This window comes from Caloenas nicobarica, chromosome 2, assembly GCF_036013445.1.
Source record: "Caloenas nicobarica isolate bCalNic1 chromosome 2, bCalNic1.hap1, whole genome shotgun sequence".
Classification (NCBI taxonomy): Eukaryota; Metazoa; Chordata; class Aves; order Columbiformes; family Columbidae; genus Caloenas; species Caloenas nicobarica.
Window position 1 is genome coordinate 145482863 of NC_088246.1, and position 27407 is coordinate 145510269.

General features: G+C 40.4%; 1 protein-coding gene across 4 annotated transcripts in view; it reads left to right on the plus strand.

Annotated features, from left to right (window-relative positions):
* OXR1 (oxidation resistance 1) overlaps positions 1-27407 on the plus strand; it is a 283064-nt gene that overhangs the window by 112220 nt on the left and 143437 nt on the right. For 3 of the 4 annotated variants that reach the window (XM_065628164.1, XM_065628161.1, XM_065628163.1), the window contains exon 2: positions 26723-26888. The exons of the other annotated variant lie outside the window; for it this stretch is intronic. In XM_065628164.1, the coding sequence (XP_065484236.1) occupies positions 26830-26888 (59 nt within the window). In that variant the 5' untranslated portion in view covers positions 26723-26829. The remainder of the gene's footprint in view (positions 1-26722; positions 26889-27407) is intronic. 4 annotated transcript variants of the gene reach the window in all.

Below are 27407 nucleotides of genomic sequence, written 5' to 3' on the forward strand. Positions count from 1 at the left end.
AACTGCAGGATAAAATTGGAGTAAGGAGTGGGGGAAAGGAAGCCCTGATGGGGAAAATGTTGGTTTTGGTTTGGTGTTTTTTTTTTTTTTTGAGAAGCTGTTTCTCAAACCTTTACAATTTTCCTAAACACATCCTCAGAAACAGATGACCAAATCCATCAACTGCATTTGTCCAGAATTCTTTTTCTGCTATTAATTATGTATTAAACAAACTTAAGTATAAAGATAAAGCTAAGAAATAGCACTATATAGGAAGGTTTTGATGATGGAATAACGAATTACGTAACAAATTTTATAAGTAGAAAACAGAGTGGAAAAACTTTTAGAAACTTTATTTTCAGAGAAAAATACTGATCCTTCTCCTGTTAAATATCAATATAATAAGCAATTCTAAATTTGTCAGTGCTTTCTGAGAGATCCAGATGTTTTAAGGTTAAATGACTCCAGTCATAAGCAGTTTGTTGCAGGTTAATAACTTCCTTTATGGAAATATTCCTGAGTCTATTGGGTACTGAATTTTATGAGGATTTTTTGCTTAAGAGGTGTGGTGCTACCTGGGCAGACTTCCCACTACTGCTTTTCTTTAAGTACTGAAATCCGTTTTTTCTGGTTTTGAAAAGAGTAGACGTGTTGCTACTGCCAGTGAGTGGTGGAGAATAAGACTGTGCCAAACTGCAGGTTTGTGTATGTCTTGCATCAGTGCTTAATTTGAGAAATCTTAGGAAATGCATTTTAAACTTATTTTTCTCATTGAACTATTACTTCTTACAAGATATTTCTATTGCCTTATTTTTGCGAAGGTAAATATTTTATATTGTTGAGAATGCAGCATGCATTTTAAAACTACCCTCCGTGCTTCCTATTTACAATTACAAGAGCCTTATTCCAATGTTTTAAATCCTGGGTCTGTTTCTTACATGTAGAAGTTATATCAGGTGCCCATGCCAAGGTTTTGGTAGAGGGGGGCTTCAGGGGTGGCCTCTGTGAGACAAGGCCAGGGGCTGCCCTGTGCTCAGCACAGCAGGTCCCAGCCAGCTCCGCCATGGACCCACCGCAGGACACAGGTGAATCCATCAGCCAGCCTGGTGGCACCTTGGTGAAAATGTATTTAAGAAAGGGCAAAAATATGGAAAGAAGAAAGACAGAGGAACCAGAGGGAAGCGGAAGGCCAGAGCAGAAGGAGGTGCTCCCCAGCAAAGGAACTGCGGCCCATATGTGAGCCCGTGTTGGAGCAGGTGCACCCGTGAAGGCACAGCAGCTCATGGAGGAACAAGATGGAGAGGAGGAGAGATGTAGAATGATGGAGCAGCAGAAGAGAAGAGTGGGAAGCAGAGAGCGGCTGAGACAACCTGCTGTGCAGTGCCCATCACCTCCCCAAAGGGACTGAGTGTCACCTGTGGCGATAACAAGAGGAGTGGAGACCAGAAAGGGAGAAAGAAAAGGGACTGAAGTAAAGTTGGGGCTGGGAAGAGAAAGAGGTTTTTTCCCCTAAGGGTATAAATATTTGTCTTTTTTGTTTGTTTCCCAATATGTGAATCATTAATGTATTGTCATGTACCATAAATATTTAATTAAGTATCCCCAAATTAAGGCTGTTTTGACTGCAACAGTACTTGGTAAGTGATTTCCCTGTCTTTATTTCTACCCACAAGTTTTCTCATTCCTTTTATCTTCTCCCCTGTCCCACTGGGGACAGAGGGGGCGAGCAGCTGGGTGGCTGCTCGGCTGCCAGGTGGGATCACCTACCGCAGCAATCTACATCTTTGCAGCTCTTCACACGTGCTTTCCCAATTTTTGTTGCTGTCTGCCATTACACACAGTTTACAGTGGATTTTTCCACATAATTTTTCCTTACACCTATACACTCTATAATAGCAGCAATTAAGATACATCGCCTTCCTAAATATTTTTTACTGCTTCAAAGTATTTTAAACATAATAAGTTACTGATCCAACATATCAGTATGTGTTGGTACCTCACTGTACCTTTAAGTTATATTTCAGATTTGCAGGAAAACAGTGACACTCAAAATACTTTATTTCCAATGATGCTCCATTTGAAATCAACTTGCCTCCTTTTGCTCTTAAAAAAAAAAAAGTGACACTGACTGGAAAGGGAAGTATCTAAGTTAAACATCACAGAACTAGAAGGTTTGTGCTGAAACTCGTATGATTTTTTTTAAATATAAAATCTATCTTGACAAGGAATAGGCATAGAAATGAGCAATTTTTCTGTTTAAAAGCAAAATCATAATGATTATATTTACAGTGATAAGATTCTGACCTCAAGCTACTCTTTTTTGCAGAGATAATTTGTCACCTTCAATTGCCAGTGGTGTCTGTGCAGGTAGCCCTTTTACTTATGCAGAACATATAAAATTTGGGTCTAAATCTGACCCTTGCTCACAGTTAGACCTGTCAATGGTATTTCTCTTTGTGAAACGCATTAAGCTGGAGGTACTTCCAGTGTCTCTTGCTCACCCCAGCAGGTCCTTCTGTGCAGCCCTAAGGATCCAGGATTGAGGTAGCAGAAAAAAAAATTAGGGATTACACAAAACAGGAAAGAATCTTTCAGATTGAATAGTGCTGTAGTGTGGAATATTGCCACTGTGGCCTTACACAGTGAACACTGGACTCCCAGGAAGGAAGCAGACCAAAATATTACGTGTATTTTTCTCTAACATTAGCCGCATGTTTCAAGTTACTGTTAAACTGGTGTGACAGCTTCTGGAAGAGCCCAGAAATGTTGTGGAGAATGGAAAATGCTGCAAGTGCTAAAGCTGCTAAATCTTGAAATGCAAAGGTACAAGAACAGGCCTGTTTGCTGCATGTTTTTATTGAGAGGAGGTAAAACTTTTTTTCTATCCAGTATCTCTGAAAAATAGAGGACGAAAAGTTTAAGTTCTGAGAATATGCCCTTTCATGTGTTGCCTTTATTATAAATAACTGGTATGGAGTCTTGCCTTGGATCCCTGTCTGGAAGCAGAAAACCAGATTGTATTTTAAAGCAGTCGTCTTGCTTACTTCATATTAGGTGCAGGAAAGTCTAAACATATGTATCTCTTTGGCCTTTATAGCCTTTCCAATGTTCAGAGTTCTCAGAGTCCCTCAAGAGATGGACAGGAGCTATAGGACAGTTTCCACTGAAAACAAAATTGCTGTGGCTTTTGCTAAACCAGCATATTTTCTCCCAGACTAATTGGGAATACTGCAGTATTTCTTGTGGTTTTCATTAGAATTGGTGAAATTAATATATATAGCAAAAGCAAACATCACTGTAGTAATTGTTAAAGAAAATGAGATCTATTTGTTATTAACTTCTAAAAATAAGAAATTTAGGCTTTTCCAATAATTTCTGACTGTCACTGGACTCTTAATGCCTAGTTTCTGTTAGCTGTATAACTCTTGCTAGTTTCTACTCCAGTGACAAATTGTCAAATGAATACAGTCTCTTTCATTTACTCATCTCTTATACGTGAGAACCACCAGCTTTTGGGCTTGTGTAAGAAATTTTGAAAATAACACATTAGTTTTGCCTTAACTTTAAAAAAGCAAAATCCAGATAAATGATTTTTAGAGGGAATGGGTGAAGAGAAAAAAAAATATAATAGTGTCTTTGTTAGAAAGAGGGGAATACATTTTGTTTTGTTTTTACTTTACCATGTGTAATCATCTTATCAAAAAGAAAAACTGAAAAAGTTGTGTTTGGTGCCATTAGGATTGCTGTTTCATTAGTATGGCTATGTATTTTTGCCACGTCCCGAAGGTAAGCTATGCCACACAGTCGTGATCCACTGAAATTCAGAGAAACAGGTCGACTGACTTTGAATCAGGTCATACATTCAGTAAAGAGATTATTCCCAAATGCCTGTAAACGCACTTTCTAGCTCCCTTATTTATGAAGAGGAGACAAGCCTTTTCCGAGAGGGAATTTCATGTTGCACCTTCTAAGTGCTGGATGCCAGGTAAAGTTTGGAGAGTCTGTCAGGGATTATGGAGACTTTACAAAGAATATGAGCAGAGGTCTTCCACTTCTATCAGAAACTATTCCAACCAGATTTGGATGATGTGATGGAATTATCATTTTGCTTTTATTTTCTGAGAACACTATATATTAATTGAATCAGTATCTATTTTTAAGGCCATGTGTGAATTCATTATAACTGTTTAGTTACTTTCTGTCATGACTTTTGCTTTTTCCTACATTTAAAAACGTTTTGTGTCTTGTTCTGTATTGCTGTGTTTGCTACAGTAATGTATTGCTCTATATTTTTGTTTAAATTACAAAAGGAAGAGAAAAAATATTAAGCAGTTGCTTTTAAAATGTAATTTTTTATTCATTAGCAAATAAGAATACGGAAGACTGCTTGGCTCTAGTTTTCATTATTATGTGTTTTGCAAGAAAGGAGTTCATACAACTTGATACAGTTTAATATGGTTACTCATAATTACTGTAAACAGTCACAGTGAAGTCCATCCTGTGCAACTCTGTGCTGAATTGCCTTAAGCTCCTTTTATAGTGCTCAAAGAGAGAAAGAATCATCTCCAGAGAGGGATTCAGCTCTCCTGAGACCTGAATTCCAGACTGGAAGTGTCTCTTCATAAATGTGAGGTCTGTAGGATGACATTTCCAGTTTCAGTTAGGCAGGATGAATCCAGGCCTTCTTGTGTAATACCGAGATTTCTCTCTTAAGTAATTTGAGCTTATAAGATACATTCCTCTTGGGTTTCAGAAGAAATGATGCCTCTTGGGGGTTCATGGAGGGTGCATGCTGTTAGTGGAGGCAGTCCTGGCTGCTGCTGTTTGAGCAGCAGGTGAAGGAGCATCTATTGTCCCATCTCTTTCCCAACCTCCGTTATGGGTCTTGTCCCATCCAGTAGTGAGAGAAGACAGTTGTGCTCTCTGTGGTGAAGACCATGATGAGCAGTGGCACCTTCTTACATGTCTGATCACCTGCCAGTCAGCAGAATAAACCAGCCTTGCAGTAGTGTAATTAGGCTGATTAGACTGTAGACAAAGATCTTCCTTGCTCTTCTTTTAGGTTTCCTTACATCTTTTCCAACAGAATTGTTCCTGTGAAAAGCCGCTGCTCCTCCACCGCTGAATATAGTTGACATTTTAAGCTTCTGCTTGGGTGCTGCACTAACAGACTGCCAGGTCCAGTTCTGGTTTGTGTTACTGGTTTGTTTGGAATGGAGTAAATTGGGAAGCAAGCTGTCAGTACATTCGGAGAGGAAGGCTTTGCCATAGTAATGCAGTAGAATGAGAAGAAAAACATCTTCGTCTGCACATATTAGAAATATATGCACCTTCTCAAAATTTTTCTTTAAGAAATGTTCCTGTTCTGACATTAAGGATACCCTGTTTCTGTGGGAATGTGAATTCCTGCAAGACTCTTCTAGATTGTCAGATAGAAAAGACGTGTGATGAGTGCTGTAATGTCAGTCTGAGCCCTCCGCACAGCCCACTGCTGCAGGCAGAATTCATACGTGTCCACGTGATGTTCTCTGACTGCTGATTATGCAACATTATGATGACAGGACATAAAAATGTTCCTGCAGAGAGAACCGACGTTCACAAAAAATTTCATCAGTTCAGAGTTTTTTTCTAAAGCATCCTTAAAATAGCATTAATACATCGTAAAAGTAAAGTTCTTGAAAACTTTTTTTCACAGACTGCTGAAAAATGAAAATGGAAAGAGAAATAATGGGATACAATAAATGAGACACAAGGATGGGAAGAACAAAGACCGAAGTTATGAAGAAGTAAAATGTAGGATATGTAGGAAAAAGAAAGACAGAGACTAAAGAAAGTGGTAATGCATAGGAGCCAAAATGTATTATTCCATTGAGGACCAGTACAATACTTGTAACCACATAAAATAAAGAAGCAGGGAAAAATTTAGTGGAAAAACCCATGGAAAATGAGAGTGAAAGGATTAACCTTACATCAGAGTGCATCTAGCTTTTGCTCATGCATGCAGTGGAGTACGGAAGTCTTATGTTCCCATAATGTAAAGGTGTAGTATTAACTGTTTTGAGAATTTACAGTACATGTCAGATGATATCTTTCACCAAAAGTATATCTTCTGTCAACTAACTACTTGGGAGAGCATGCAAGAGGGCAGAGTGGACCAGTTAGCCAGTTAGTAGGAAATACAAAGTCTGCCCATTGCAGACAGATGTGTACTCTCTATGCAGATGTTAGATTTAAATTTAGAATTGTGAAATCTTTAGAGTTCTTCCAAATATTGTGACTAGCTAGCAAGGTACACAATATACCTGGTGGTGCTGTAGAATGAATGGCCACATCACCCTCCACATACTTCAAGGTGGTGAGAAAATAAATAGCCCCCAATTGTTCAGAGTTTTGGTCAGCTAATATTTCATTTTATCCCTCAGTTTACACAGGCAGGTATTTCGTTACTTGCCCTACTTTGCTTCTCCACTATGGAAGATTTATGAGCAGTAGATATATGGAGTAATTGACAGTTCTTTAAGCAAAATTCAACAAGAGGCTGACAAAATGTATATTTTAGTTTTGGAAAGTTAAACATTAACATTCCTACCTATGACCAAGCTTTATTTCTCTGGCGTATCAGGTACCGGGAACGCACTATCTGGAAGCAATGGGCCTCGTTCTCATTCTTCTCAGCAGGAAATACAGTGAATGTTAAACCAGTTGGGACAGGGCTCAGATAGGGCTTGAAATCTTGAAATCTGTGAATTTGCTTTGCATTATGTATGTGTCTCATATTCCTGGCAGAGTGGAGTAGTGAGGCTGCAATGGACATTGCTGTGTGCCTGTAGAGTCCAGCCTTGGTCAGAAGAGGTCATGGTGACCCCAGAGATGTGCCACTATCTCTGCGAGCACCTGCTGGTCTTTCACGTCCCTGCAGAAATTCAAGCCTTGGTTCCAGCCTCATGAGCATAATGGCAGATCAGGAAAATGGTTCTGCTTTTCTTTACATTGGTACAATAATTTGTCCTTAATGTATGATGGGTCAAACTAGAATGTATCCTGACTGAGTGGAAGTGGTCTTCATGTCATCATTCCTTACTTGCACCAAAGGAACCCCTAATGAGTTCACAAGCATCTTTCTGCTTTTTTTTTTTTTTTCCCCCACATCAGGACCTTAGTTTCTGGATTTTCATAGCACCTTTCTTTATTGCTGCAAGTCATGGTTTCATGGTTTCTTCAGCAGCTTATTTAAGATGGGAGATGGCTGCTGTAATTTAGGACTAATTCTTTTACAGTCATCTTTAGAAAAAGAAGTCAAAAGTTGGCATTAAAAATAGTGACTTTTTTTTTTTTCTTTTTACACTTTTCCTTTGCACTAAGGGTTTGGAAAATGTTTTAACCGAGGTACATGACTTGAGGTATATTTAGGCCTTAACCACCGCCAGTCAGACTTTACTAATCTGGAATATCTGTTATCTTGCAAGGCATGAGAGGATGCATAGATACTGAATATGTGAGGAGAGCAACTATTTATACATGATAGATGTATGTCAACCATCGTAAGTAGAAGGATGAGTATATTTCTGTGGTATCTGTAACCACTTGAATGAAAGGTTAGAGGAGGAGGAGCTGTGTAGTATTTACTCTCTTCTCAAAGGCTTTTGAGGATGCGGTATTAGCGTAGTATCACTCCTGCCTTTCCTCAGAAACAGTGGTGGAAGCTCCAGAGATCTCATAGGCCCTGAAACCTCGTCCATGCTGCCATTCATGTTCCCCTTGTGGCTGATTCATACTTGTGCTTCTTGAGGTGGTTGGTTACTCTGGGGAGCTGGAGGTGGGGTTAGAGGTAACAGTCGCTCTGTTATACGCAGATGCCACTTTGAGTTAACAAAGAAATGAGTTGAGGGGAAGCAATGAGCACTGGGCGTGAACCACGGCCCCAAGCGGGAAGCGATCAGCTTGGGTCACACTGTAGGGTCTTCCTTTCCGGACCCCTGGAGTGGGCAGGCTTGAGGCCTGGTTATACCAAGATACCTTTCAGCTGTGGGTGGTTTCCATGACAAGAGGCTTTAGAGGACACTCTAAGGAGCTGGTGCTGTTTTGGGAAGCGGTGGGTCACGTATGAGGCTGTGAACGCAGGAAGAGAGAAGGTTAAAGAACAGTGGCGGGAAATACAAGCTTTGTGAAAATGGCTGTGCAGAGATGGTCGCAGCTCTCCAGTAGTGACAATTTTACTAATTACAACTCAGCTTTGCTACAAATGTGGCTTGGTGGTGAGTGAGGTGAGCTTCCAAAGGAAGCTCAGGAACCATATGTCCATGTAACACATACCAGCCTCCACCTCTGAGTCCCGCACTCCCAGCTCAATTTGTCTTAATTAGACAGGCCGCACATTCCATGGCCAGGGGTCCTTATTTAATGTCCTAGATTTATGGCAATAAAAACCGATTTGTTATGTCAGCCATTAGGCTTCGGTCAGAGAGAGATGGTGATTTTTGGATTGCTGCAGGTGTCACTGTCCAGAGCCGCTCAGTGTCCCAGTTAGCTGCCTTCATCTTGCGCGGCTGATGGCTTCTCTTTCACCCTTAGTTTTTTCACTTTGTATTTGGTGGTGATTATGACTGTGGAAGATGAACGGCACTGACAGGTGCCATAGGTGTGCAGCGCAGGTAGGTTTTGCGCAGGAACCCTCCTGCGCTTTGCCTGCTTTATTGCTGATGTTCGGGAGCCCTGCAGCATCAGCCCTGAAGCCGGCCCGGCACACTGTGCCACACAGACGAGATGTGAGCAACGGCCTGGTAAAGATGGCAATGAAGTAATTCACTCTTTTATGAACAAACCTAACTCTAATCCTGGAGTTTGGAGGTTAATACTGGATTAAACATCTTGGATGCTTAAATTAAACTCCTCGTTCAATGCAAAAATTTAAAATAAAATATTATGTAGCTTTGGTTCTGAGCACTAAGTAGCTGTAATTTTAGTAGGTGTTTCTGTGTGTTCAGTGCTCTTGAACATCAGGATGTTCCTCTAAATAGGAATATGATTGTTTCACCGTGAGGTCCTGTGCACAGTGCAATTCATGGCCTGAAATAGTAATTCCATTTTACCCCTCAGCTTCTGATTGCATTGCCTTTCAAAGGAGAAATCTGCTGAAAAGAAACATTTGTGCTACAGAGAACAGAAAAGCGAGACAACTTGTACTTTTTACATGGTCTGATTCTAAATGTTCCTCCTGAATACATGGGAAACATGTCAATGTAAATAATGAGAGAAGAAAAACTGTACTTCAGTCTATAACCACTTTTTGTCTACTGAAGTTGGAAAATACCTGCCAAGCTGGTTGATGCTAAAATTGTTGCTGAAACAAAATTACTTGGAGTGCCTATGCCACGAAGATCACGGCACATCCCTTTTCCTCTTATTTGCTTATTTGTGCTTCTTAACTTTTAAAATGCTATCTAATTTCCTAGCACACAAGTTCCTGCAGCTGGAACATCTGGATTTGAGCACGATGGGCTTACTGCGTGTTTTGAAGAAAGGTGTTCCACTCACTTGGTGGGTGTGAGGGACTAAGGAGATATTGCAAAGGATGAGTGGCAAACAAGGAGAAGTGAACCTGTGGCTTTTCAACTGGAAGGATTCTGACCAGTGATCCAATAGGTTCCCTAGTGCAAAGCTGAGTTGAAGCACTACCTAAATTACTGGAGAGCTCTGCCTAAATTACTAGAGAGGTAATTGCTGGATCAGCTGGCTGATGTATCTGCATTCATCAGTAAGTTTTACAGAAAAGGGAAATTCTTCTGCTCCATGTTTCTAGACATTAATTTCTGCCTGAATGTATTCTTTCAGTTATGACCGTGTGCTTTAATGTCCATACCCTCCTGTACCTTTTACATTATGAGGGAACAAGAGAAATTGCAGTGAGACCTTTTTCCTAGAGAGGACACCACAGAATTTAATGTTGGGTTTGCAGTTTTTGCAGGTGGTGTTGTACATATAGATTCTTAGAAAACACCAAGCTGAAAAAGTTATAGAATGATTGGTTTAATCTCTCTCTTCTTTTTTTTTTTTTTAAATAGCTATTTCTTTTTTGGATATGTTTTTTGTAAAGTACTTCATGTAACACAAAGAAGGATGTTAGCATCCCACTTACTTTAGGAAATGAGCCTTTCTAATCATGCACTTCTGTTTAATAAATTGCAAGGAGGAGAAATTCAATTTGACGGATTTTGAAGTGGAAGTGAAGAGCAATGGACAGGGCCTGCATTAGTCATAAGGCTGTCCAGGTATTCTCCTTGAAAGGACAGGAAGAAAGAAACCATTAGAGAAGAACAAAACTGCATTAATAATCTTTTATAATAGCATAGATGTTAACACCATGGGCTGCATAGTGTGTTTGATTTGTTTTGAAGGTGAACTTAATGATCAATGCTGTTTGAGTAAAGGAAAATGGTGAAACCTAAGGTCACCTGAGATATCAGTTCCTAAATTTACATTCCCATTTAAAAGTCTGTTGAAACACAATATATATCCCTTAGATGCCATTTCTAGAAGGAAAATTTAGACTAGGAGTCAGTCTGTTCCCAACTGTAACCTTTATTTCAAGATGCACGTAAGAGGCCAAAACAATTAAAATCATCACTGAATTTCACTGTTATGGCCTTTGGAACATTAACTTTATTATAGGAGCTGGGAATCAAATAGAAACATAAATGCTGCCTATCTTTTTTGTATTTTTTTTTTTTGCGAAGCTTTGGTTTAAAAGACAGTTATCACAAGAATATATCACTCTTATGTGATTTCAAACATAACAAGTTTAGTTGTTGTCAATGACATATCATTTTGTGGGGTAAATAACCAAATTACTTCCTACTTTTATATTTCGTCTTCCTATAAATGCCAGCTAAATGGGAATAAATTGCCTGTTTCCAAATGTCACTTTTAGCCACCTCCTTTCTGAACTTCAGAGATGCTCACTAACAGCCCTGGTATTGCTTTTTCTCTCCGTACTATTTACAGTTAATGTAAGTGCAAGAAGCTGTTTATTTCTCAAACTGGTTTTCTTCTGGGAAATTAGGGATGTATGCCTCCTTTCAGAGTTGACCTTCAGTGTTTCTAACCTATCTATGATCAGAAAAAGAGACGTATTGCAGTTCCCCAGTTTCCAGCAGGATTAAAACCCTATTGTTCTCTAAAACTGCAAAGTGTGATTCATGGGGTCTGTAAGACAGCGATCTCTTCGGAAGGTTCCTTTCAAACTGCAGTTTTGCCTGTTATCTCTGATAAGTTTTGTGGATCGTTATCTTCTCACATCTCTTGTGTCAAGCTGGCTCTAAGAACTAGCTAGCACACTCAACTACTGGCGAAAATGAAGAACACAAAAATAAAATGTGACTTGCAGAAAAGCTGGAGAATTCCTGTTTATATGATTGCCCTGGATGAGTCACTGAAGTAGAAGTGAGATGGATTATGATGAGGGAAGGCAACGGGTTCCAAGAGTTCTCATTCCAGACTATCCTGTGTGGTCTGTTTGGAAGTAGGGAGAGAAGACGGGATGAGAGGTAGGCAAAAAATAGTTACTTAAGGCGTTCCCCCTCCACAGAGTACAGAGGGGTAACAGAAAAAAAAAAACCCAAGCTCTTAATGTAGTTCCTTGACAAGCTTAACAGCTTTGATGAAGGGAGATGACTATAGCAGTGACAACGTGGCCTTTTTGACAGTCTTGGTTCACACAGCAGAAGAAGATCAAGAGGCTTGCACGTGGAGGAGGAAATGTTCAGCATTTTTTATTAATTTTGAAGCTGAATTAATACCCATTCCTAAAATACAGTTTTATAGCAAGCAGACATTTTAGATGATAGCACTGATTAAACCCTCTCCTGATTTGGCAGTTGTGAAGGCACCAACAATTCTGGAGTGACAACAGATAAACTCTGATGTCGAGAGACAGGCACTGACCTGAGGGATGGCTGACGTCAGTGTCACGGCAAGGGACGTGGTTGCTGAGAAAGTCACTTAGAAAACATTGCTTTTGCTGAGGGTTCGTGGTATCAGACTAACTACACAGAGAAATGATTTTTTGAAAGCTGCTGTCATTTCTTGCTTTGCTGAGTACAGGAATATATTAAAAGCAGCTTTTCCTTTTGGTATATGGCATCTAAAAGTACCCACAGTTTCTTAATGGAGCGAGCTTTTTGCTTTAAGACTGGTGACAGCATCCTCACTGACAAAGGCGCTTCTAACCTTATGCCTTGGTTTTAAAGCTCTCTCATTTTCTCCTAAGCAGGATAATGAGTAAAAAAATTCTAGTTGGCTTATGAAGACACATGCATATTATGACATTAACAGAGGAGATACCTTTTGTTTTAAAGCCATTTGTGGAGGGAAAACAACACAACAACAAAACAAAATAAAAACCAACCAAAAATCCAACAAATAGGAAATGATCAGGTAAGATGCTCCATGCAGGCAGGTGTCTGTCCCTCTTTGGGGATCTGGAGAGCCCAGGGACCTGCCTGCGGTGGGGCACTGTGGGACTGACACATTTCAGTGAGCATTAGTCCAGTATCAAGCACAGTGTTTTCCAGGCTGTGACCATGGGGATGTTTCTTTGGATCTACCCTTAGGAAATCTGAGGAGGGAAGAGGGATGAGTGAGAGGTCACTGCCTTATTAATTGTGTCTCTTTTGTTCTGTTGCTGTACAGTGATCGTTCACTTTTAGGATTTCCCTGTGTAACTGTAAATCTTTAAAATGGCAATGGAAAGTCTGTCTCATACAGGCTTGCTTTTTTCTGCCCTAATTTTTCAGGTAGTCTGAATAAGGTGGTTATACATCAGAAACTCAAGCATACAGACATCAACAATCTCTTACTTTGTGTGTGTATGTATAACACCTCAGTTTCCAGAAATCTGTCCATTTGGTCCTGCTTTGCCCTCCATGCTGGCAGCACCCTGTTTCTTTTTTCGTCCCGTTGCTCCAGCAGAATGAGGCAGATGGGGGTACTTTAATATCGACTATTAGGGATGCAACCAGAAAAACCCTCCTAGAGGAAAAAGAGGAGCCCTAAGTCTCAAGACAGACTAAATGGGTATCCATGTCCTGCAGTTCACTGCCTCCCAAGAGGAGGAGTAACAAGGGGAGAGGGGAAAGGGAGAGCAGAGGACCTGAGGATGCAGAAGGGGCAGTGGACTCCCAGAATGGACCTTCAGGATGGGAGAAAAGTCCGCCAGAGCAAGAGGGAGAGAAGTGGAATTGACAAGGTAGGGATGTCCCAGCTCTGTAGGGCACATCTTTTGTGATAGAGCCCTGCCCTCCTGAGCATATGCCTCTGTCGGGGGTGATAATATCAAACTGCTGCTGGACTAAAGGCCTAAGAAACAAAAAATAAGTGTTTTCTTATTGCAGTATTGTATGCAGCCAGTATAAATGGATTTTGTAGCCATTGCTTGTATCCCTGATCGAAATGTGCAGGCTACTACATCTGCAGTAGTTCTGACATTTCTGCTTTGGAAGCTTTCCAAAATCTGATTGCTTATATTATTTCTCCATTCGCCTTTACTTCTTGGGGAAAAAAAAAAAAAATCCTCCTGCAGAGAAGAGTCCATGTAAAAATAGTATTGAATGAAGTGGCTTAGCTCAGTTCCATGAATTTTCTTATCAGAGTTTTTCTTATGTGCTCCTTTAGTCCTGTAATCATGGAGGAAGTGGAGCAATATGAATGGAGAAATATTAGAGAGAAACAAGGAGATTAAGATGGGGGGAGATCTTTGGAGTAGTGCCATCCACTTGATGGGAGGGAGTGGAGGAGGAGGAGAAATCAGAAGGCAGCTAAGCAGGGGAAGCAAGAGACTTGCTGTGGTTTCACTGGTTCAGCCAGATGAAAGACACCACTTGCTGTCTGCTGAGCTTAATTTCAAATCCAGAATCATGGGTCGTTTGTATGGATGTGAAGATAGGGAGATGAAAAGAGCTGTAGTGAATTAATATTGTCTTTGTTTGAAAAGTTTTTAGGCATTTAGTGATAGGAGGATGTGATAATCATCAGGATTGTTGGGTTTTGCAATTCTGCAGTGCTCTGGCAAAGCTGGAAGCAGCACCTTGAATTTTCAGCTTTGTCACCCCTACTGAGACACTGTGTTATCAATGACTCTTCCCTGAGGAGTGGTGAGTGACTCTGTGGGAGTGGTGAACTAAAGCACTGATGAATGAATGAGAATATCAACTGCAAGAAGGCAGCAATATGGATAAAGTGCTTCCTGTTGGTCTCTGTGAGAAGCCTGAAGTTGTAAATGGGGGAATGAGTCTCAAAGGACAGGCAGTTCAGCTCCACCAATGACTGAACAAAATGAGGGGTGAAAGCCAAGTCTTCTTTGGACCAAAATGATTGCCTACAAATCTAGCCTCAAATATCTACCATCAGTAAATAGATTAAAATCTTAACTCATCAACAGTACAATTGCAAACTTCGTATTAAAACTTTGAAAATTCCTTCCCTGAAAACCTTGGAAGGGTTTTTTGTGGAAGAAGCAGCCCCCCAGGCTTATGAGGGGTCATGGGATGCATATTGAACATGTGTGCAAGTGTGTCTTGGTGTAGAACTGATTTATCTCATTCCCTGCAGCCATTCAAAAAGACACTGAATTTGCCTTCTAACGCCTTGATGATCTCAATTATACATTTAATTGCTACCCGGAAGGCATCTTTGGCAGAAGGATGCAATGAACATGTGGCTGCTTTAAAATGCAAAGGCATTTTAGTTAAAAAGAAGGAAGTTAAGAAAGAAATCGTATCATCAGATGGCACTGGGAGCTATTTGAGAATTCTGCTTTTGGTTAGATCTTTCCCAGGTATTGTAGCTATAGAACTTGAATAATATGTACTCGAGCCTTTAAAAAAAAAAAAAAAAAAAAAAATCGCCGTTAGAAGCTGTACTTTAAAAAATCTGTACTGGCACTGTAGCAGATTTAGAAGATCAGAGTTACAGCGAAGGAACCCACAGAAGCAGTGATTTGCTGCATCACAATTTTCTCTTGCGGCATTGCTGCAGTTTCCCAGTCATTAAAATTCTGCTGCAGCAGTTTGAGTGATGGGAAATCCTGAAATGGCTGAACAATATACAGTGAATGTTTCTTTATGCTTCTAAAATATATTAAATATAATGCTGGGAGTAAAAAATACTCTCCTGAAAGCAAGGTTAGCACATACCAGGTTCATCTGGCAGCTGACCCGATCACACAAGGATTATTGGTAAACGAAACTGCTCTTTATTTCCTTTAGGACAACATTGTGCAGCTGGAGCAAGCACATGTTTCTCTAGCTTGCTGTGCTCCAGAATCTCAGCCTTGATTTTATAACAGACCAGCTGACCAAAATATTTGTAGTTTGCTGATGCTGATTATCAAGCAAAAGTTTTAACTCTTGGCATTATCCTCAAGGCAAAATTTTCCTTCTCTGGGTAGGGACAGTGGTTCATTTTGTCTCCATGCGGTTGTGCAGCTCTCACCTTTGCCTGCAGGACTAGACCAGACAGAGTTCTGTGCCTTAGCATGTGAAGACCTTGATCTGTTGGGCATCTTCAGTAGCTGTTTAATGGACTGGCGGCAACACCTCACAAAAACACAGTGTCTGGTGCTTTTAAAGGTGCTGGGAGAGGTGTAGTTTCCCCATTTATAAAGCAGTTTGGTGATTCACTGGGGCCAAAAATGAATTTTTTATGTGAATAGTGCATCTAATCTTGGCCATGTTACATAGAGGCAGACCCTTCTCCTCCCCAAAAAAGGCACATGGGCAGATTTTTGATACCCAAGTCCAGAAGTGCCTCCTTGAAAGTCCTTGTAATATAGGTGGCTGATCTTAACACATTCAACTCTGTAACTTCCAGCTTCACAAGCTCCCTCTGGATTTTAGGTTTTTCTGTTTGGTACTTCCCTGCCCTGTTGATGTTATTTGTGTTGGGAGGAATTTAAGCTTGATTAGACCATGGAAGACCAATGCAACTGGAGTCCCCAGTACGAGACATGGACCTGTTAGAGAGGGTCCAGAGGAGGCCACGAAGATGATCAGAGGGCTGGAACAGCTCTCTTGTGAGGACAGGCTGAGAGAGTTGGGGCTGTTCAGCCTGCAGAAGAGAAGGCTCCTGGGAGACCTTATTGCAGCCTTTCAGTATCTAAATAAACTACAGGAAAGCTGGGGAGGGACTTTTTAGCAGGGCATGTAGTGATAGGACAAGAAGTAATGGCTTTAAACTGAAAGAGGGAGGGATTTAGATTAGACATAAGGAAGAAATTCTTCACCATGAGGGTGGTGAGGCACTGGAACAGGCTGCCCAGAGCAGCTGTGGATGCCCCATCCCTGGAAGTGTCCAAGGTCAGGCTGGATGGGGCTTTGAGAAACCTGGTCTAGTGGAAGGTGTCCCTGCCCATGGCAGGGGAGTTAGAACTAGATGATCTTTAAAGGTCCCTTACAGCCCAAACTATTCTGTGATTTTATCCATTTACTTTCTTGAAGTAAAACGTGTCAGCCATTCTGAATTCCTCATTGCACAATGTCATTTTAATTTGACTTTGTTTTAGCGAATTCATGTGCTTTGGCTGTATTTTGCCTTATCTCTTTTTTTCTTCCATTATATATGTTTTACAGAAAACATCTTCTTTTGCTTTCCTTCTCTGAAATTTTGCTGCACTTGTAAACGAATCAAATGAGAATTGCCAGATTTTTTTTTCCAAGTGGCCTGTGTTGAAATGGAGAAAAGGTGAGATTGATCAATACAAGGATTTTAAAAGATCTATTTTTGTGGATTGTAGAGATTCTGGTATGGGTCCTGAGCCAGTAGCATTGTCGCTTTTGGCTTTCCTTGGTAAGATAACTGGAAAACAAAATAGATCTGTTGTCTTGGCCTAACTTGCCTCCAATCAAACATAGCTTTATATTTTTTTGATGGAACTGTTTTCCCTTGGAGAAGTGCAGACTGATCTAAGTAGGACTGTGTATCTAGGCTGAAAGTGTATGCTTTCCTACCAAACTAGGCAAGAATTGTTTGGCTTTCTTATTCCAGTTCAACTCCATATTGTAAATCACTATTATTTTACCTATTTACTATTTAGCAGAAGCAGAATCAAAGTTATAGCATCAAAACGATTTGTCTTTTTACTTCATCATAACAGCATCTGGAAATGATCTGTGATCATTCTGTTCCTTCTCTGCTCTGCCTGTACTTCCACTTCCCTCCTACGCTCTCTTTTTTGTTAAAGTTTTATTGCTTGTTTTATTTAAAAATATACATCTATATAGGGTTATATTATGGGATGGAGATTTTGGTTCCTGAATAGTTGGTTTTTTTTTTTCCTTTTCACATCTTGTAATTGATTTTCACACTGTGAGATTTAAAATGACACCGGCCCTATCAGCTTTTTACTTGGTTATGTAACTTCTTGGTTTCTCAGCCCTGTGCAAAGATGAAATGCAGCAACTGCAGCACAGAGGAATAGGTCAGTTCTCATACAGAAAATACTGTGTCTGCCCTTTCTCCACCTGTATGTTACATGCCCTGTATTTTTTATAGAAGCAGATGACTAATTCCTACCAAATTAACAGTAGAAGTTTTATATTCTCACAATAGTGTACTTTTATGAATTACTGAATTCCAAGCCAATTTTCTTCTGCATTATATAATGCAGGATAAATGGAATGGAAGGCCAAGGAACTCTGTATTTTGTTCACATGAATTATGAGTACTACAGTGTTCTAAATATGTCATTTGGACACCCAATTACCTAGGAAAAGCTGTGGGACTGGATCTGCAGGGGGTCACTGTAATGATCAATACAAAGACAGGCTCTGGACTGATGCATGTAATTCATATTCCAGCTGCAGAGTAGGAACAAGCTTTCTGTCTGATTTTAGGTATCTCCAAATCAATCTTTGTGTTGCTCCAAAATATTTCTATGAAAATACAAACCCGGCATTAATCTTACAGCAAAACTAAGTCAGTTCAATCTGGATTTCGTTTACCAAAACCATTCATTTTTTCTAAAGGAAAGTGTTATTTTCGACAAAATTTGGAAAGCGTAAGAATTTCCCCATCCAAAGCTTAACTTCTTCTGAGTTTCGTCTTTGGTGGAAAGTTTCTTATTTAAGCCTAAACCATTCTAAAGGTCGAAAAAAGTGATGGCGTGAAACGCTGGAGCTGTCAAGGGCTGGAGGGGCTGAGCACAGGTAATTACAGTGAATTACGCCGGAAGGGGCGGTCGCTGCCTGGCACGGGCAGCTGGAGCAGAGCCCGCTGGTAACCGGTGCAGGGGGCGGCCACGGGCCCTTCCCTCTGTGCTCCGCGGACGCAGGAGAGGGAGGAACTCTGCTGCCTTTTCCTTTTTCTATTATTTCAAGTTTTCTGTGAAGACTTACATAGGTTTTAATAGGTGCTTTTTGCAGGCTCCTAATGTGGCAAGAAGTTTGGCCAGAATTTCCTGGAATCTAAACTGACTATAGATAAAGGCAGAGAGTTATTGAAGTGCATGGAGGGGAATAGGATACAGGCTCTTCATTTTTTTTTTTTTTTTATTCTGTTCATTTATATTCCTAAATTCTTCCTCTTTGTTCACAGTTTTCACATGTGAGAGGTTTTACCTTTCCATTCAGAAGAGCAATTAGCAAGGCTTAGCCATAACACTTTGATTTCCTAATAGTTATTTTTCACAGAAGATTAACCAAGGCAAAACACACACATTGTGAGATTAGTTAAATACATCTTGAAATCCTGCCAATACTTCCTGAAAAGAAAATGTGATTTACTGATTCTTATTTTGCATTTAGATGAAAAGCCTCTGATTTATATGGTAGGACTTCTGAAATCTTGACAGTTTTATTGCATGCATCTAAATGCAGCTTCTGTGTTACAGCTTGTGTGCTGTTTTCTTACAAATTCTGATCAGGTGGTTGCTTAACAATTCTGCCTCGGAGCTGGGCTCTAGTTAGGAAGCTAAATGCATAAATGTTTCCAAACTCACTTGCCTCATTTAACATGCTGTGGCCTCATTTTTCTTCTGGGCTCTGTTTTTGATCACTTCTGACTGTGTTTAAATCTCTCCTTGGCTTCTCTATTTCCTCCTGTCAGCCACTAGCTCCTCATCTTCCCTACCTCCCCTGTTCAGCCGTCTGTCGAGGCTTATGTCTGATCACGGGCATCTGAACCTGGCAATGCCAGACCAGCCTTGAGGTGCTCTTTGTTCTGGTCTAAGGGGAAAAAAAAATAACTCACTGTGCCTTGGAAAGCCACAGTATAGTGCTTTTTGATTGGATTCTTCTTTAAATAACATGACTTACTATGATGCCTATAGATTGCTAGTGTCTGGTAGTGGGTGTATTGCAGTGCTTATAGCAATTCTGTTCTCTGAGCTTATTGATTTAAAAATAATAATAGAAAACCCTACAGGGCAGCTGTGTTCTACAATCTCTTGCTTCTATGTTTATGCAACTCTATTTTGTGTCATTGTGAGTGGAAAAAAAAAAATCAGGAAAAGACTGTTGCTTGTCACATGCATAAATCTAAATGGTGATTCAAAGGAAAGGTCATTCTTTTCTGCTGGTGAGGGCATGTCTTTACTTCAGCATGAAGCTGAATAATGGTTTTACCTTGTCTTCTTAAATCTCAGTATCATCGTGTGCTGCTTGTAAGTCCCACCTGCAGAAGGAAAAAGAGAAATAAGTGGTGGTCAGGGTCTGCACAGCGTATCCAGGCGCGAGCTGCAACCCGAGCAGCAGGGGCTGATGGCCATTGCATGAAGAGTTTTGCAATGTAAATAGTTTTGCTCTAAGTGTTTTTGCAGTGTAGCATCTTGAGCAGTAACTCTATGGAAGGGTGCTAGCTGTCTCCTCTTGTATCTCAACACGTACATGTGCCTATCAAGATGACTGGTCCTGGGCAAGCTGTGACCTGCCTCCACAGCTAGTTCAGGAAATGTGGTTCTGCTGCACCAGGATGCTGAAAAGAGTCCAGGAGCCTTAATTCCTGCAAATCTGATCTTTCATTTTTCTATTAACATTTAAATTGACAGCTAGAGATTTACATTGCACAAGTTTAAAAAAAACCAACCAAACAAAAAAACAAAAAGAAGGAGTTGGGCAGTATCTGTTGATAAGCCATGCTGTGTGTTAGTGATCACCTCCTTCCCAGCTGGAGATGGCCAACCTGTCCTGCTGCTGGTCTCAGCGTCAGGCAGGGACCTAAGGATGCTGCTGAATCAGGGCCCTGTCGGGAAGCTGGAAGAGACTCAGAAATACACAGCTGGTTTATTAAAGACTGAGCAGTAACAGGCTTCATCATGCTGCTCTCTATATTAATTTAATTGAGTGGCAACACCTGTCAGAACAAAGTTCAGCTTCTGTGAAAATACTGACGAACTTGATAACTGCAGTACTTGATGTCAATGTGGGTTTATTAAACAGCCAACTTAAAATTAGAAGCCTTCAGTCTCCACCAAACAAAGTGAACTTTGCTGCATTTTAAAAAGCTTTTTCAATATTTATTGATATAATTACTATGGATATAGAATAAGAGACTCCCTTTCTTAGGCCATTTCCTTTCCTAATGTTAAAGTTTTTCTATGTGGTATAGGAACAGGGTATATATATTTATGATAGAAAAGACTGAAAAATATCTTTATATAAATATTTTTTAAAGTGTAAATCTTTTTAAACACACACTTTTTGAGAGTCCTACATCTTTCTGTGAACTGAAGAATGTAACTACTGTGCTAAATATATTTTGTCTGTCGTGTTTGTAAGTGGAACACCCATCCCGTCTGCTTCAAGCTCCTGACTCTGTGCATGGACAAGGCATTCAGGGCACTTGCTGCCTTGTCCAGCAGGAGATCTTGTTGGCAGCAACATTTTGTGTGATCTAGAAATGCCTTCACTTTCAGTAAACGGGAGAAGTCAAAATGAATGGGGACACTTTTATTAAAGAAAGATAGCATAAAAGAGTGGAAATCTGCTATAGGTTGGTGCAAAAGTAATTGTGGTTTTGGACCATGAATTTTAAATCACTATGACAATGCTCAAACACGTCTTTATTAATCAAAATAGGAACCATTACAGTCAACACATTTTTGCCAACAAGAAAGAAGTTTGTTTACTCCCGTAGTGTAAAATCAGTGCTTCATGATTCAATGAACTCTTGGAAAGCATTTTATGTATCTTTCTGGCTGTGGAAGCGTTTTCTTTGCAAAAAGTTGTTGAGATGCTTAAAGAAGTGGCAGTTGGTTGGTGAGAGATCAGGTGAACACTGTGGATGAAGCAAAACTTTGTAGCCCAATTTGTTCAACTTTTGAAGTGTTGGTTGTGCAACACGCAGTAGGGCATTGTCATGGAGAAGAATTGGGCCCTTTCTGTTGACCAATGCCGGCTGCAGATGGTACAGATTTCAGTGCATCTCATCGATTTGCTGAGCATACTTCTCAGATCTCATGGTTTTGCAGGGATTCAGAAAGCTGGGGTGGATCAGGCTGGCAGCAGACCACCGAACAGTGACTGTGACTTTTTGGTGCAAGTTTGGCTTTGGGAAGTGCTTTCAAGGTGGTTCTTGGTCCAGCCACTGAGCTGGTCATTGCTGGTTGTATAAAATCCACTTTTTGTTGCACGTTACAATGCAATGGAGAAATGGTTCATTGTGGTTGCATAGAACAACAGAAGATGACACTTCAAAATGACCATTTTTTTGATTTTCAGTTAAGCTTATGATGCACCCACCTATCAAGCTTTGTCGCCTTTCCAATTTGCTTCAAATGCCGAATGACCATAGAATGGTTGATGTTGAGTTCTTCAGCAACTTCTTGTGTAGCTGTAAGAGGATCAGCTTTGATAATTGCTCTCAACTGGTTGTTGTCAACTCCTAATGGCCAGTCACTATGCTCCTTATCTTCAAGGCTCTCATCTCATTTGTGAAACTTCTTGAACTACCACTGCATTGTACGTTCGTCAGCAGTTCCTGGGCCAAATGCATTGTTGACATTGTGAGTTCTCTCTGCTGCTTTATGACCCATTTTGAACTTGAATAAATGACTCGAATTTGCTTTTTGTCTAGCATCATTTCCATAGTCTGAAATAAATATGATAAACAGCCAGCAATAAGTCACTAGCAAAAAACCCACAAAAAACCCCAAAAAAACCCAACCATAAAGCAAGAAAAGCACATTAAAATGATGTATGACATAACCACATTTATTTAAGAATGTATTCTATTACAACACTGCAAAAATTGCAATTACTTTTGCACCAACCTTAATTGCTGGTGGCTTCCAGCAGCCAGTGATATTCTTTGATCATTAGGTCATCAATGCACACTGGCTTAGTAATGGGAGCAGAAAATAGGATTACAGTGGAGGACCTGAAATGACCCAGGACTAAGTCATCTTAAGAGGCAAAAGGGAATTTCATTTGTAAGGAAACTTGAAAAGAGAAATTGGCTGTCTTAATTCTTAGTTTAAAACAAAAGCTAACATGAAGAGAAAACTGCCCTGATGGGAATGAAGAGAACCTTAATGGCCTTGATTAAGTTCATAGGCATTGTCCACTGCAAGCCAATATCCAAATAAAAAATATACACTTAGCATAGGATAGATACCAGCAGTTCCTCCTGCTTATAGCTCTGCAGACCTAGAATTTACTGAGAGTGAGAATTTTCGCTGTGATCATGTTACATTTATTTTCTGTCCCCACAGTTAGGGGATGTTGAAACTACTGTTGAAATCTCAAATATTCTCAAAATATAAAAAACTTCCATGTTCTGAAGGGTTTTATCTTTTTTTTTTGTTTTTTTTTGGTGTTTTTTTTTTTTTTTTTTTGGTAGTTTGTTTTCCCCAGAATATGTTTGCTTGGGTTCAGGTTGAACATAATCTCTGTGCTTACCTGAGCCACTTCATTCTCTCTTGAGGATGCTCATGCCCTGGTTCTCACTCCTGCAGCTCCTGCTGCCGTGTCCCACAGAGCTTCCCTGGTGCACGGTCCCTTCTGCCACCAAGGCGGTGCATCGTCAGTGCTTGTGGGCTCTGCTTGGAGGGTGAGGACATAAAGAAATGTCTTTACAACCTTTATGCTCTTGTGGGCACAAAGTAAGAAGTCGTTAAAGATGTTCCTCCTACTATCACAGGACTGAGAAACAAAATAGTTGTGTGGGTTTTCCGTTTGTTTTTAAATAAGTAGGCACTATTTCACAACCTATCTGTTCAAATGTTGCTCCTTTATATATAGATTCTATTAGTACAACCTGCTATTAATCAGCTTATCAAGTGCCATTGCTTACTTTTTGGGATGACAAGACGTGAAAATGTATATGCTTGAGACAGCATTTTCTCAATATATGCAATTAACAGACTTTTCATTTTCTAATTGTGTCTGATGGGACCTTAACAAGGCTCTGGATCTCCATCTACTGTGTGGCTGCATAGGGCATGGGCCGGCATCCCCAGTCCATGCTCTGGGCTGTTCTGGGAGCTCAGGAGGAAACGCTGGTACTGGCTTTGCCCTGTTACTGACCCCGGGGGAAAATAGAAAGCTGGTTGGGGTTAGTCGGGGGTGAATACTTAGAGCAAGAGGGTCTCCTGCCAGGAGGGTAGGAGGATAATTTTGTCTTGTTTAAGTACAAAATATTCCTGGATCCTGGAAGATGTTTCTCTCCCATCTGGTATAAGCTTGGCTGACCTGATTTATGAATCAGAAATGCAAAAAGAACAAGACAAGCACTTTTTCAAACCTGCATGGCTAGTGCCCAGTGAAACTCCCTCAAGAAAAAGTAGCTTGGATGAACATGTTTTCATTGGAGGGTGTACCGTATATATCAAATAATAGTCAAAAAAGCCAACCAATATAAAGCTCATTTTATATAATCTATACATTTTCTGCACATTTCATTAAAATGCTAAAATTATACTTACTATTCAAAATACTTGAGTCATGCATGAGTTGAAAGGCAAAACCTCCATTCTCCTTTTATCTATGATGGTGAAAGATTTCTTATTTTGCCTAATTTCTAGCTTGCCTTTGACAAGTTAGGTGCTTCCACAGAGATTTATCCAACATGATTATATCCTGCATAGCACTCTGAGAACTAATTTATGTTCCTAGGAAGGAAAAATGCAAGATGGTTTAGTCTCCTCAAGGAACAGCTTTTGTCTCTCTCTTCACTGTAACGAGAGTCCGCCCTTTGTGAGTTGGTGCTAATTGCTTCATTTTATGACAGTTGCTTTTTGTCCTGTGAGGACTTATAGAAGAACATATTATGCACACATTGCAAATATACATAATCTTTGTTTCAAGGCTAACCTATATTGCAAAACTATGAAGGCATGGTATTTGTTCAAATGGGATAGCTTAGTTGCCTGTTTGGCTTATGGTTTAAGTCTTTGTCCAGTCTTGTCATCGACCTGTATTCCATGAAGACAGGTGGGTGCTTCCAAAGACTTCTAGGAATTAGATATTTTTGCAGTCTCGACATCTGTGTAATGTGCTGTGCCTGGTTCTTAGAAAAGTGAAGCAGCGATAATGGCTTTTCCTGTGCAGCGCTGTAGCCCCCACACCGCGTGGGAAGCAGATCGCTGTGCCCAAAGAGCACTGCGAACCTCAGGGTGAGGATGAGTCTTGTCGCTCTAGGAAGAGGAGAGGAGGCTCTGTTTGGGAAAGAGCGTGAGGAGAGTTTGGATGACCATCTGTGGGATTTCTTTGTGTCTTCTGAACCTCGTCCTCAGCCCCATGATCTGGTGGCAGTTCACAGAGTGTGGTCTTGGCACTCTCTGCAACACATCCTAATGCTCAGACTGAAGATGCTCTTGCTTGCTGCACCTCTGGTCCCAGGGCTGGCGTTCACTGCTGCCGAGCCGCACTGTGGAACATGACAGGACACGTCATGGCGTGACTGGTCAGGCTGCCCAGCTGCAGGAGGAAGGCCAGACCAGAACGTCCCCACCTGCCTGGAGGCACTGCAGCCCATGGGTTGTTGCATCTGCCTGGGCTGAGATGCTCCTGGCTGCATCTCACTCAGTGTTCATTGATCATCTTTTTACTTTTCATAAAATACCTGTACAACTCACTGAATTTTTGGTGATGAGATCAGAATGTCTTATCTCATGTAGGTCTTGTGGAATAAAGATAATAATGATGTATAAGTCGGTTTTATATTTTGAAAGGAGTCTTTAAGTTGTTTCACTGTGTACATTTCAAGTTGTATGACCTAGTAGGTAAGGCAGAAGAATGTGCAGATTTGCATTTCCATATCTTAGGACAAACATATCCACAGCGAGTTCTTTAAACCTGAGCTGCAGGTGCCTGCTGTGCTGATGCTTATTTGTTGAGAAGGTAGAACTGGAACACACAAATCTGTGGTACTGCAAGAGCATCCTAACTTCCAACATTCTCTGCTGTCTCTTTAAGAAGTTAAAAGGCCCTTTTGCTTCCAAAATTGACTACATAAATGTATGCATGTTATGATTGCATATACTGTAGCAATCTCAGGAACACAAAGTGCCCAGGGATATTGCAGCTGACTTGTAAACAACTCAGAAAACAGTCAAGCCTAGGGTTGGAATCAGAAATGTAAATGCAGTTGCCTAAATTAAAGGCTATGGATAAAACAGCTTTGTTGATGTATAAATTACTCACAGTTAGCACAGAAAATAGTTGATGTTATGACAAATTATATGGAAAAATGCTACAAGTTTATATGGCTTCATTGTAGGTGTGGTTTCCCATATGTTTCAGGGTATTCCGTGCAGCTCCCAGACCACCAGCTACACCTGCCTTTGAAAACTCTGAATTCAGTGTTTGGGAGAGAGAAGATGGTAATATAGGATGTGGTCCTGCATAATATAGGATATGTGAAAAACTCGTAGTAATTGTCAGGGGAACAGGATCTGGGTGCTGGTTGCATAGCCTATAATAAAGAGAGTTCAGAAATAGCTCTTTCTAATCAGGTGAAATAAAGACTTTCCTTAGTGATACAACCTTAAAATAGTTTGGACAGATTTAATCCATCCTTATAAATAAAGTTGCTAGAGATATAATGCTACAGCATTAATGAGACAAATGAGAATGAAGTAGAAATTATCATCACTTTAAAGCCATTATGCAAAATTTTTCTGTGCTGAATATGACAGAGCTGGAAATTTCAAGACCCATGTAAATTGTACTAAAGTAGATTTGCATAAAACATTAGAAGAGCTTTTGTGAAAATGGAACTAGTGGGAGTTTTTTGAATAACAGCATAGCAGTTATTAACAAAATAGCAAGTTTCAAAATAGTAATTTACTTTACACATTGCTTCTAAAACATGTCCAGAATCAAGATAACTGTCAGCAAATAGTACAGCATTGCAACCCACCTTCTCAAAATTCTGAAAGAAAAGATGAAGAAATTCTCATCCCTGACAAAACACATACCCTAGTTGCAGAGCATATTACTTCCACCATGTGAAGCAGCTGTAAACTATTATACAGCCATGGCGAAGCCGTATGATCTTGAGCTCTTAATCCTTACAAAAGCTCAGGCAGGAAAAAAATAGAATGAATTGTATATGCTGTGACTATCTGGGTTACATTATGTGTTTAGCATGACCGCTGCCATCTTCCTCTCCATCACCATCATCATCATCATCACCTCCCTCTCCACTTCTGCCATGCCTCATCCTCCTGTGAGTGTGCATCTCCAGGCCCATCTGTGGTGTGCAGAGCGCTCTGACTCCTTTGCCCACGGACTCACTAATGCTTCTTTCCCAGGCAGTGAGAATGTCTTCTCACACCTGAACCACAAGTGGATTCTGGATTCTCCCGCTTGGAGTCCATGGATGTAACCTGGCAGCAACCAACCTATATGCCTTCTGTAAATGGTCCTCCAAGGGTTTACCTGTAGCAGTGCTGTCATGCTCCCAGGAATAATCACAAGGTTTGTGTTGATTTTTGTAAGTCTTTATTCTATGATGTGCCCTTGAAAAACCTGAGGCGCCAGTGTTGTCAGTAGATCTTGTTAAAAGGGTGTGTGGGTTGCCTGTTCCACACATCACAAAACCATTTTTTCAACCATTTAGATGCTCTTCATCTTTTCTTCTGAAGCCTGGTGGAAACTTCTGGTTTGGCATTGTCTTTTCTTCCAGGATGAGGGATGGTGGCAGTTTTCGTGCATGTGCTGGGACCACTTCCATCAGGATGAATGGGAACTGGAGAGAGGGTGGTTTCGGTTTACTTTCTGGTACTCGATTAACAACTGTTGTGTCTTTAATTTGCACAGTAATTTTTGGTAGTGTATGTAAAGGAACAAAAAAGAATATTTTGTATGCTTACTCTGCAAGCTCAAGTACAGATGCTGGGGATGTAGAGCAAAATATGACATTGAAATGCCACTGTTGTTTTGCACATAGCTCTTGTGCCTGCACTGTTCTCTCTCCTGAGGCTGGGCTGAATGTTG